Source organism: Chenopodium quinoa, unplaced genomic scaffold (assembly GCF_001683475.1).
Source record: "Chenopodium quinoa cultivar QQ74 unplaced genomic scaffold, ASM168347v1, whole genome shotgun sequence".
Taxonomy (NCBI): Eukaryota; Viridiplantae; Streptophyta; class Magnoliopsida; order Caryophyllales; family Amaranthaceae; genus Chenopodium; species Chenopodium quinoa.
In genome coordinates, this window is record NW_018742418.1 from 50,280 (window position 1) to 63,274 (window position 12,995).

Genomic DNA, 12,995 nt, shown 5'->3' on the forward strand with positions numbered 1-12,995 from the left:
AGATGTTAGGGCTCTCGGACCACTATGGCTTGTATTCCCAGTGTGATAACCTTTTAAAATTGTAAATACTTATATTTGGACCATAATTTTGCCAGTACATTAAACTATTATATGATATTTTTACAATTGTACAAAACAGTAACGGATAAACCTACCTCTATAAAAGGCAGATTTTCCCCCGATTTTCACCACAAAATCCCTTATCCTTTCCCATTTTTTTTACTTTATCCAAAAATCACCCAAAATTTTTCACCCCTTCTTCTCTGATATGTTCCCCGACGACGGCAACCAAAACACCCACACCTTCACTTTTGAGGAAGATTTAAGGAAGATAAAATAATATTTTCTTCTAATTATGGCGCTTGTAGTTCTGTTAGTAGCAATATTAATTTTTGTCATGATGTACAAGTGATGTTTGTTTAATTTAGTCGTTTTAGTAGATTAAAAGCCTGTTTTTGTTTTATTATGTTGTTTTGTTGTTATTAATCATCATTGTATAATATTACTGTTATTATTATAATTATTGTTACTACTGTTGTTGTTGTCGTTTTGCTGTTTATGCGACTAATATGATTTATTTTTGCCTGATTATATAATTACTCACAATAATAAACCAAGGGGTAGAAAGAATTATATTATTTATGGTTTATTGTTAAATAAATTTAATTATCACGTGTTTCATTAACAAACTATAAATATGGAAGAATTAAACATGTGTTGTACATATGATTTATTATTATAAACTAATTATCATGTAATTTGTTGTAGTTAAAATGGGAGATCTTATGAAAAGATAATTCAGCATCCTAGATTTATCTGGAAAGAAATTTTTGGAATGGAAAGTGGATGTCATGATGAATTTAAAAGCTCAAGGGTTGGAGCACGCTGTTAAAGATAATAAAAGTTTCTCTGGTCAAGCAACTGATGCTACCACTTCTGCAATGACGATTGTAGAACCTGTAACTGAACAAGAAAAGGCAAAAGTCTTAGTGTTACTAAGCATCATTTGCATGAAGGCCTTATAATTGAGTACATGATGGTTGAAAATCCCAAAGAATTATGGGATTGACTTAATGAAAGATTTGGACACCACAAAAGGGTGCTCTTTCCTTAGGCATTATTTGACTAGACTAATATACGGTTCCAGGATTTCAAATCCATAATTGATTACAATTCAACCATACATGAGATAGTATCTATATTGAGATATTGTGGTCATCCAGTCACCGATGAACAAATGATTGAAAAAACACTCACTACCTTTCATGCAAGCAACATACTATTGCAAGAACAATATCGTGAAAGAGGTTTTAAAAAGTTTAATGAATTAATGAGTGTATTGCTTGTTGCGGAACAAAATAGTGATCTTTTGTTGAAAAATCATAATCTTAGACCAAATGGGTCTTTGGCCACTCATCATGAGGCAAATGCAACAAGTTCTTATCCACCCGAGGCAAATGCTGCACGAAGAGGTGGACGTGGAAATTACAATAGCCGTGGAAGAAGCCATGGAAATTATCGCGGACGAGGCCAAGGACGTGGTAGAAATAATTTTCAAAGAAACAGTAATTTAAAAAAATTTGAAAAACAGAAGGGACAGTCATCTGGAACCTGTTGGAATATTCAGAATGTTGATGGTTGCGTACTCGGGAACCATGAGTAGCGCCCGCGCTAGGTACGCGCGGCCGTGCTGAGGTCGCGCCTAAACAGCGGACCTCACTGCTGGAATTTGGATATTTGGAAGGGTGAAGTTGGCGCGGCCGCGGGTCTGGTGGCGCGCCCGCGGGTCTGGTGGCGCGCCCGCGCGTCATGGATGGTGCGCCCGCTCCTGTGGTCGCGCCTAAACCGCGTACCACTCTTTCTTCCTTTGTGAATTTCGCAAGTTCAGAAGAGGCGCGCTCGCTCCTAGTTAGGAGTGCCAGCTCCACTTTGATGCGCGCCCGCGCCTCCTGGTGGAGCGCCCGCGCCTGTCTGTTTTTCGCGCAATTCTGACGGTTAAGTCTTTAATAAAAGGCTTGATTTCAGATTCGAAGCAAGATAGTAAAAAATTTCTGAAACTCTCCAAAGAAATTCACCACACTTATTCTCTCAAATTTCTTGCAAACTTTTGTGAGAATTCTCTTGCGATTAATTCTATATTGTGAATTGATCATCTTTCATCGTTTCTTAGTGCAAAGAACGTTGGGCTGTCTTTGGTATCTCAAAGAGTATTTCCGGATTAAACCCAAGCACCGTTGTGGGGGAAATTAAACTCTTTAGGAAAGTGTTTACACGCCTAAGACAGTGTATCAAGGATTGAGACTCAAGTGGTCACCGGTTTTTCTCATGTTCATGTTGGTTGTTAAGGCTTGGAGTAAAGGCAAGTATATTATCTTTCACAACTAGTGTTTTCTTTGTATTTTCAGTAATACTTCGATATTTTGGTGTTTGGTTGTAATACATTGAATTATATTTGGATTATTGTATAATTTGATATTGATTATACACAGTTAGGTTTTGTTCCCACAATTATTAAGTAATTCTTGTTTTTGAATTGCTGTAAAACCTAACAGAAGCCACAAACAAACTCCTTCAAAAGGAAAAGACACATGTTACAGATGTGGCATGACAGGTCATTGGGGACGTACTTGTCGTACGACCAAACATTTGGTAGACCTTTACCAGGCTTCTGTAAAAGGCAAAGAGAAACATGCAGAAGCAAATTATGTTAATGAAGAAAATGCTCCATGTCCTACCCTTGATATGTCCGATTTCTTTCATGGACAATCCTGAAATTGAAAATGATTTCATCTTTGGAGAAAATAACAATGCCTAGATAAACCATCTACTAATGTAATATATACTATGTTTTAATGTATTTTTTGTTATGTACTATACTTTAAATGACTAGTGATGTACTTTTAATTTCTATCATCAATAAAAGTTTGTATGATATTATTCTAGACTAATCTCATATTTATGAAGATATGGATATGCCTGAAGTTGGTTCCGAATATCAGTGCCTTTTGGATAATGAAACAACACACACTATCTTGAAGGATAGGAAATATTTTTCACAACTGAAGTTGTTTCAGGCAAATGTAAACACTATTTTCGGGTCAGCAAAATTAATTGAAGGATCTGGAAAGGCTTGTATAATGCTTCCAAATGGAACAAAATTGATGATCAATAATGCTTTATACTCGAGTAAATCTCGAAGAAATCTCATAAGCTTTAAAGATGTATGCCAAAATGGCTATCATTTAGAAACAATGACAATAGGTCAAAAGGAATATTTATACCTCACGCTAGGAAAATATGGCAAGAAACACATTTATGAGAAATTGCCAGTATACTCTTCGGGGTTATATCGTATAAACATACGACCCATGGAAATCAATATGATATCTAACCAGAAGTTAGATGACAAAGATTGTTCTATGGAATGATCGTTTGGGACATCCAGCAACTGGTATGATGTAAAGAATAATAGCGAATTCAGTTGGACATTCAATAAGAAATGTCAAAATTCCTCGATCGGATGAATGGACATGCTCTGCATGTTCACTTGGCAAATTAATAATAAGACCATCTATGAAAAAAATTGCTATTGAATCTCCAAAATTCTTGGAAAGAATTCAGGAAGATATTTGTGGGCCAATTATTCCGACATGTGGACCATTTCAATATTTCATGGTTTTAATTGATGCTTCTACACGATGGTCACATGTTAGTCTACTTTCAAGTAGAAATGTTGCCTTTGCAAAATTACTTGCCCAAATTATCAAATTAAGAGCACAATTCCTAGATCATACAATAAAGAAAATAAGACTCGACAATGCTGGGGAATTTACATCCCAAACATTTAATGATTATTGTATGTCAATCGGAATTGAGGTTGAACACCCAGTAGCTCATGTTCACACACAAAATGGTCTAGCTGAATCACTAATTAAAGTATTGCAATTGATTGCAAGACCATTATTAATGAGGTCAAAATTGCTATCATCCGCTTAGGGACATGCTATAATACATGCAGCAGCACTAATTAGATTGAGACCTACAACTTATCATAAATTCTCACCACTACAACTTGTTTGTGGTCGAGAACCAAGTATCTCACATCTAAAAATCTTTGGTTGTGTTGTATATGTTCCCATCGCTCCACCCCAACGAACAAAAATGGTTCCACAAAGAAGGCTGGGAATTTATGTCGGGTTTGAATCCCCCTCTATAATTAAATATCTTGAACCAATGACTAGTGACTTATTTACGGCTACATTTGCCGACTGTCACTTTAATGAAGCAGTATTCCCAGCCTTAGGGGGAGAGAAAGTGGGCCCACGCTAGAACTTATTTGGAATGCAACACAACTGTTGATGTTAGACCCACGAACAAATATGTGTGAACAAGAAGTCAAGAAAATTGTTCATTTACAAAGTGTTGCAAATCAATTGCCTGATGCATTTGTAGACACAAAGAAGGTGACAAAATCACATATACCGGCAGAAAATGCCCCTACACGTATTGAAATCCCAACTGATAATAAGGCCATTGAGAATGAATCTCAAGCACGCAGAAAGCGTGGGAGACCACTTGGTTCAAAATATTCTAAACCAAGAAAATTGAAAAGATTGGATGGAATAGAAAATGAGACTAATGATGTTCCCCCGTCAGAAGGTCAAGAAAGACCAAATGTGGATGAAAGTAAAGAAAATGATGATAAGCCAAAAGGGGACGAACAAGAAGACAACCCTACGGGGAATGAACAAGATGTTCAAACGTCAATAACAATGAAATTTCAATGAATTACGTCTCTACCAAGACTCGGTGGAATAGGAAAGATGTTATCGTGGATGAAATATTTGCAAATTCCATCGCAATTGACATTGTGTCTGATGAAAATGATGTTGAACCAAGAACAGTGGAAGAATGTCGACACAGGAGTGATTGGCCAATGTGGAAGGAGGCAATGCTGACTGAGTTGAAGTCACTTGAAAAACGAGAAGTTTTCGGAAAAATAACTCTTACACCAGCAGGTGTAAAACCCGTTGGATACAAATGGGTATTTGTGAGAAAACGTAATGAGAAAAATGAGATAGTTAGATACAAGGAAAGACTTGTAGCCCAAGGATTTTCTCAAATCCCAGGGATTGATTATGAAGAAACATATTCTCCAGTAGTTGATGCAACTACATCAAGATTTCTGGTAAGTTTGACAGTCACAAAAGGACTGCAGATGCGATTAATGGATGTAGTGACTACGTATTTGTACAGGTCACTTGATACAGACATTTACATGAAAGTCCCCGAAGGACTAAAACTACCAGAAAACCACAAGCCTAGACAATTACTTTCCATAAAACTAAAAAGGTTACTTTATGGATTGAAACAATCTGGAAGGATGTGGTATAACCGTCTCAGTGAATACCTTGTGAGAGAAGGGTTCAAGAGCAACCAAATTAGTCCCTGTATTTTCATAAAGCGATCACAATCACGATTCGCTATTATTGCATTTTATGTTGATGATTTGAATATCATCGGAACCCCAAATGAACTTGAGAAAACTGCAAAATACTTGATGAAAGAATTTGAGATGAAAGACCTTGGAAAACCTAAATTTTGCCTTGGATTGCAAATTGAGCACTTGAGTCATGGTATTTTTGTCCATCAATCAAACTATACAGAAAGATTTTTGAAAAGATTCTTCGTGGACAAAGCAACTCCAATCAACTTCCCAATGGTTGTTCGTTCTTTGAATATGAAAAACGATCCATTCAGACACCGAGAAGAAAATGAAGAAATTCCGGGTCCAAAAGTACCATACTTAAGTGCAATTGGGGCCTTAATGTACTTAGCTAACAACCTAGACCCGACATAGCTTTCTCTGTGAACTTGTTAGCCAAGTACAGCAATGCACCGACATACAGACATTGGAAGGGAGTCCGACACTTACTCCGATACCTACGAGGGACACAAGACCTTGGTTTATATTATGAACCAAAACAAGATGCTGCTCTCATTGGGTATGCATACGCTGGATACTTATCAGATCCTCAAAATGCCAAGTCACAAAATGGATATCTGTTCACTTATGGCGGCACTGCATTATCGTGGAAATCAACAAAGCAGACATTGACTGCGACATCCTCAAATCATGTAGAGTTGATAGCCCTTTATGAAGTAGGACGAGAATGTGTATGGCAGAGGTTGATGATTAGTAATATCCAAGAAGAGTGTGGAATGAAAGCAATAACAGAAAATCCAACCACCATCTTTGAAGACAATACATCATGCATCTCTCAAGTAACTAAAAGATATATTAAGGGAGATAGGACAAAACATATATCCCCAAAACTATTCTTCACACGTGATCTGCAAAAGGATGAGGAAATAGATATCCAGCAAATTCAGTCTTGTGACAACCTTACTAACCTGTTCACCAAATCACTTCATTCCAAGAAATTTGAGCAATTAGTTCACAAAATTGGAATGCGACATCTTCTTGCACTAGGCGAAAAAATAAATTCCCCACCAGTTCAAACCCCTCCTTTCCCACCGGTTTTGAACCGGGTTATATTTGGGGGGTGCTAAAACCCCATAGATTTCGCACCGGTTCAAAACCGGTGGGAAAAAGGACTTTTAGCACCGGTTCTTAGGGAAAACCGATGGCAAAAACTGAACTTTTCACACCTATTTTTCTTAGAACCGGTGCCAAAAGTCCCCAAAAAAATTTAAAAAAAAACTTTTAGCACCGGTTCTTTTTAAAAACCGGTGCCAAAAATGCCCAAAAAAATATATTTTTTTTTTTTTTTGCATTTTTTTCACTAAAATTGATATATAAACACTAACATATATATAAAGTTACAAAATTTACTTCTAATACTCCAAAAACCTGTTCTAATGAAGCATATAAACAGCAAACATCTAACTAAATTAAACAGCCCAAACTAAGCAGCTCAACAGGCTACAAAAATAATAAAACACAGCGCAACACCAAAGCAGCAGAGCAAGCACATCAACTCAGCATCAGAGCACCCCAGAAACCGCAACACAGCACTGCAAAAGGAAGCAGACAGCAACACAGCAACGCATCACACCAACACAGGAAAACTCGACATCACAGCACAGCAGGCACAACACTGTAGCAGAAACAGCAGCTCATAGCAAGTTAGCAATAGCAGCTGAGCAGACACAGCCCGACAGCTAACATCAACAGAACAGAAACAACTACACAGGAGCATTGATCTTCAGTCCTGAACTCTTGCTGAAGAGCAAGATGCTTTCATCCTTTACCTCTAACTGTTCAGCAGCTGATGCTATTCTGATAGTGAGAATAGTCAATCAATCTGCCTTGTAAAATAGGTAAGAATCCAACTTAACAAAAGAATCAGAGCTCTGACCAATGCCCCACAATATAAATAGGAAGATTATCTCAGTACTAGAGTATGATTGCATGAAATTCAGAATTATGGAAATTATTATGAAAAGACTGCAGTGACATGCAGTTTACCAGAAAATCTAGACAGGAATTGACATACATATCGCATAAATTTAGAAAATTCGATGGCCTGATATAGCTTTCAAAATCTTGAATAATCATTGAAGTTTTTACATTTATGGATAGCTCATATCACCATAGATGTGAATCAGATTTCAGTTTAGCAAACAACAACCACTTATAGCAATAAGACAGCTCACCAAGGTGAAGAAAAGAAGCAACACTATAAGGGGTATGCTTATTTCAACACAACTGCCAGCTTGAGGAAACCCGTAGCTGAAAAATGCTAAACCTACAGCAGCCATTGTTGGTGCAACCACAATCAGATTAATCAACCTGCAGTAGAAACATTCAAAACCTGTTGAATGAATATGAGAATAGTCAAAAACACTTGCTCCTACTATTGAGAAATCTGGAAATCTAGATTTAAAGAGAGATAGAGAAGTTTAGAGAGAGAAATCTATGGAAGTTTTTTTTTTCCTTATAATATAAGCAATCATCCTATTTTACAGTAAGGAAAAAGCAGGGGGTTTATAAATAAACTATGCAAAAGGACCTGCTTATGATATAAGCAATCATCCTAGTTTTTAATGTATGAAGAACAAAATCTTTCTAGCTAGCTAACTAACAGAGGATCTACTTATGTAGGTGAAATGGATCAAAGTTCTGTATTCAGACTTTGACGCATTCGTCAGAGAGCAAGAACAGCTCATAGCAGCAAAGGAAATATTTGATTACATTGAAGGTTTCGTCATAATAAACAGAACAGGTCTTCTAAATAACTGGAGAACATCTTTCAGTCCACAAGATCCAGTTCAAGCTAGTCAATTCAATTCGGATGGGAAAACACTTTACTGCTTAGAAATGGCAAAATATTTTAAGCATGAGGAAGCTGATCTTGCAGACCAGGTAAAACCAGCTATTCTATTGGCAGTATAAATTTCACAAAAAACAAGCTACTGGAGCAATATTATGAAGATAGCAGGAATTACATATACATATGAACCTCCTATGACTATTGCAGTCCTATAACCAATTAAAGTCTGCAAAAGGGTATTCAGTCCCGATACAAGGAGCAAAGTCTGTATCACATGAGCCTTCTCTACCTGTCAAATTTTGAGTGAAACTTTCTAAGGAAAGATATTGATTACATATAACACAATATAATTCAGATTACAAAAGATATATACCGGTCCACCTCCCATTTTTAGGAACAAGTATGGTTGCTATCATAATTGTAGTCCCAAGCATTATTAAAAAATGCTTAAACCCAAGAATAACGGCTTCATCTGCATTTTGATTGATCATAACCCAAGATTTATGAAGGCTAACAGAATAAAAAAAAGGGTGGGGCGGTGTAACGTGTAAGCTCTGGTACATTACGTATGCCTTGAACTCGAATGAGGAGAAACATTGAAAATAAATGGCTATATTAGCAATATAGCAGCACAGAGAATTTCTAAAAGATCAAATGAATTTTCTTGAATCAAATGTTTCTTAATGTTTTCAAAGAACCAAGGTGAGCTTTGTTAAGTGTTTTTTGCTAGGTATATATATTCTCCAACTTTCTATTATTCGAGAAAGATATAATGGAAGATTAAAACTTAATTATACTACAAATGCTTATGAACAAATGGAAGAATCGTCAATTTTGAAGAAATCTTAAACATTATTGTAATTTTAGATATATTTTCCATAATTTTCCTCCTTAAGAAATCCATGTACGTTGTGCCCCCCCCCCCCCCCCCACACACACACACACACAAAAAAAAAAAAAACAACAGAAAAAGAAAGAAAATTAATAAGTTTTTACAAATCAAATTTAGTACACCTTATTTCATAGAATGACCTTTAAAGGCTTTAAATATCACTGTATGTACGGCTAAATATATTATGACTGTCTCATAGTGTCTCTACCTTATCCACAATGCCATGTACCTTTACTAGTTCTCTTAAAGGTGGACTTCATGGACATACACTAAAGCATGTACGAGTAGTTGAGTAACAATTACTTGGAGGTGTTGTTTATGTGATGGGGAGGGAAATATGAATAAGTTGTTTGTATCCAACAGAGCTAGCACCTCGAATTAGAATGTGAGACTTTTATATAATTATTAGTAACAATAAAACAATACCAAAGCCTTATTTCCTCGACTGGTTACCGTTATGATTAAGATGCATAAAATAAAAATTTTAAGTAGCCAAGCACTAAATTCCCTCATATAAGCAAACAAGCAATCCAATCAAAGCACTTTGACAACTTTGTTTCAAAATTTTTTAGAAGCCAAAAAAATCTGTATGTTAAAAACTGCCAAGGACTCCTATAAAAACCAAAGAAAAAAAAGAAAAAAAAAGTTGATAACTTACCGGAATAATCTTATAATATCCTGCAAATAGAGTACAAGATCTAATATCCAAGCCTATGCAGCTGTACCACCACCAGATTCAGAATTCAAGCCTGTAAGTGTTGAACCTTCTAATATGATCTGAATTGAGCAATCAATATTGTCAATACAGACTCACAAGCTGCACCTGTGCTCCAAGAAGAGAGGGGGGAAAAAAGCTTGAGTAAACAACAGTTTTCAGATAAAGCAGAGATGTTATACTATAAAAAATTAGGCAACTTAAGGCCCCGTTTTGGTTTGATGTATTATATTTTCAATAAAAAACTAGTTTTAATGAAAAACATATTTTCAATGAAAACCACACTTGCAAGATAGTTTTCCTTTGTTTGGTTCTTACAAGAAAAATTAAGAGAAATTAAAAATAGGAATGGAAACGTGGAGATGGATGAGAGAAAAATAAAAAGGAGATAAGGGAAAGGGAGGAAAATGTGGCTTCTCATGTTTTATAAAGAAAAATGTTTTCCCCTATTATGGATGCAATTTTCCACCATTTGGAATATTATTTTCCACCTCTTCACAAATCAAACAAAGGAAAATGGGAAACTCATTTTCCATGAAAACATTTTACATCAAACTAAACAGGGCCTAAATGTGTTTCTTTCAAGAAAAAAGATATATGTGATTCTGTGAAGAGCTTGTTCTGACAGAGGATGCAAAGATCATGATAACATAAAAATGCTCGGAAACACTGAAGACATAGCTATAATATACCTGCATAATTAAGGGTTGCAGCAGTCCAATATTGCAATTGCACTCTAGTTATCATATCTATTTCACAATAAGCACATGGAAGTCACAAACCTCACAATTGGGGTTTAGAATCGACTGTTGCCATTATCACCAATTATAGGCTAAAAGCACGATCAGTATTGTAGAAAATAAGTAATAATACAACACAATGGGAAATAGATAAGGTAATGACTATACTGAAAGACGACGGGGCACATCTAGTAGTATATAATAAGAGGACGAAGTGGACTAACCCGGAAAATTTCATAATACTAGTGCTTGCAATCCAAGCAATCCCCCCCCCCCCCCCAAATGAGTTATGTTACCTGCTGCCAGTTCAAGTTTTCCTAAATTTGAACTTACAAATTATAAAAGAAATCCAGAACGGCATAAAGCCATTTACCACACACTAAACCTAAGAAGTCATCACCTTTTCTGTCACAGAGTAACAAACAGAAGGACATGTTAAAAGTGCTAATTTATGTCAATAATGGCCTCTAAAGCTCGATTTCAACCGCAAATTTTTTCACTATATTATTAAGTAAAGGTCAATAGGGACTATAAATTTATCATTTGTTTTGGGTTTTTCATAGCAGAGAAATATTGGATGTTTCCAAATTCCTTCCCCCTATCATTTTTCGCCTGTTTCCAAGAAGTTTCTTTAGATAGTAAAAACATGACTCACAATAGCTTTATCAGCAAAAAAAATATAAACCTTGTTCCCTTCAAATTACCAGTTTTACCTGACTGAGTCATAATAGATAAGGACTTCTAACTACTCGTACCATAATACACTTTTGGTTCAATAATTGCGGCATCCTGCATTCCTGATTCCTAAAATAGGGCAGGGAAATATTCACAAAGAAAGAGAATCTGTCATCAGCCAAATACTACAAAGAAAAAATGTTGTGAAACTGTTCTTCAGACACTAAATGTTTATGAGGTCAAAAACAAGATGAAGTACAACAGAGGAATTCTCTGACATTCTATGGCAGGGTTACCTTTAGATGAGACTCAAAAAAAAAAATGCATTATAATTGTTAAATAAATTTAGCAACAATTGAACAACTATAATAAATGGATGTGCACGTTATGATGTCAAAATTATAAACAAGTCATGCACTATCAACTCAATTAGGTTACATGAGAGTGTGCGAGATACAAAGTTGTTCAGCGAGTATAATGTGCAAGAAATGGATTTAATTTTATTCAACTTTGCTTATTGGGAGTACATATGTGTTATTCATAACATAACAAAATTTTGCAGATACTATGAGAATTACATACATGACTAAATGTCTACATACTTCAAAACTCCACTACCTATATCCCTAACAAGATCCTCAAAATCTGGACAAACAACCCAATTATGAAATGTTTGCAAGCAGGATGTTTTCTAGGTATTTACGGACCAGGATTAGTTATCACTATGGGAAATGAACTCACGAGTAAACAAATTCATGAGTAAATCCATGAAAAATCAATCCAATAACACAACCATATTCGACAACCCTAAAACAACAACAACAAAATCAACCAACAATTCATCAATCGCAAAGAAGATCAAAATCAAGAACAGCTAAAATAAACAAAATTAAAACCTAAAGGAAGCGAAATCGAAGCAAACCAGGAGCAGGTTCAATGGAGGTGAGAAAGCTCAGATTCGACTTCAATGGAGAATATAGAGCACGATTCAATGGAGGCGGAGGTGCTGCTTCAATGGAGTGAGAAGGCGGAGGTGCAGCTTCAATGGAGTGAGAAAGCTAGGGCAATTCGGGATTGTGGATGGAGAATGAAAGGGAATACGAGAGGGAAAGTAAAAGTACAGAAGAAAGAAAGAAAGAAAGAAGAAAAGCAGCCCGGTTTTTTTTTTTATATTTCGTAATTCGCACCGGTTTGAACTGGTGCGAAAAATATGATTTCCCACCGGTTTATTAGGAACCGATGGAAAAGTATTTTCCCCTATCCCGCCCATTTCTTTTCCCACCGGTTTTCAAGAACCGGTGCGAAAAGTGTGCTGCGCAATTCATTTTTTCTACTAGTGGTGAACTATGTTGAAATCAGGGGGAGCATTATATGCACTACACTCTTTTTTCCTTCGATCAGGTTTTTATCCCACTGGATTTTTCCTGACAAGGTTTTTAATGAGGCAGTATACCAAAGCATATAATACAATAATATCGTTGTACTCCTTTTCCCTAGCTATGGTTTTATCCCATAAAGTTTTTACCTAGCAAGGGTTTTGATAAGGCAACTCACACCCCATTTTATGTGAACATTCAAGGGGGAGTGTTGAGAAAATGCCAAATGTGAAGTTCACATGAGTAATTCTAGTACAATAATTTGTGTAGTAGTACATCATGTAAAATATTTTAATAAGA

At 36.0% G+C, this 12,995-nt stretch overlaps 1 protein-coding gene and 1 long non-coding RNA gene across 3 annotated transcripts; one reads left to right on the forward strand and one right to left on the reverse strand.

The window, feature by feature from the left end:
• Window positions 1–854: 854 nt before the first annotated feature.
• Window positions 855–1,663, forward strand: LOC110707487. The gene is made up of 2 exons (XM_021885496.1): window positions 855–959; window positions 1,148–1,663. Exons 1-2 carry the CDS (start codon window positions 855–857, stop codon window positions 1,661–1,663), a joined length of 621 nt encoding a protein of 206 aa, XP_021741188.1.
• A 5,135-nt stretch (window positions 1,664–6,798) lies between these two features.
• On the reverse strand, window positions 6,799–10,917 carry LOC110708029. Of its 2 annotated transcripts, XR_002508631.1 has the most exons (4): window positions 10,597–10,917; window positions 9,848–10,012; window positions 7,681–7,816; window positions 6,799–7,121 (listed from the first exon to the last, which is right to left on the reverse strand). It is a non-coding gene; the product is annotated as an uncharacterized LOC110708029 (long non-coding RNA). The 2 variants fall into 2 exon arrangements; XR_002508629.1 differs by having other exon boundaries at window positions 9,848–10,917.
• Window positions 10,918–12,995: the final 2,078 nt, after the last annotated feature.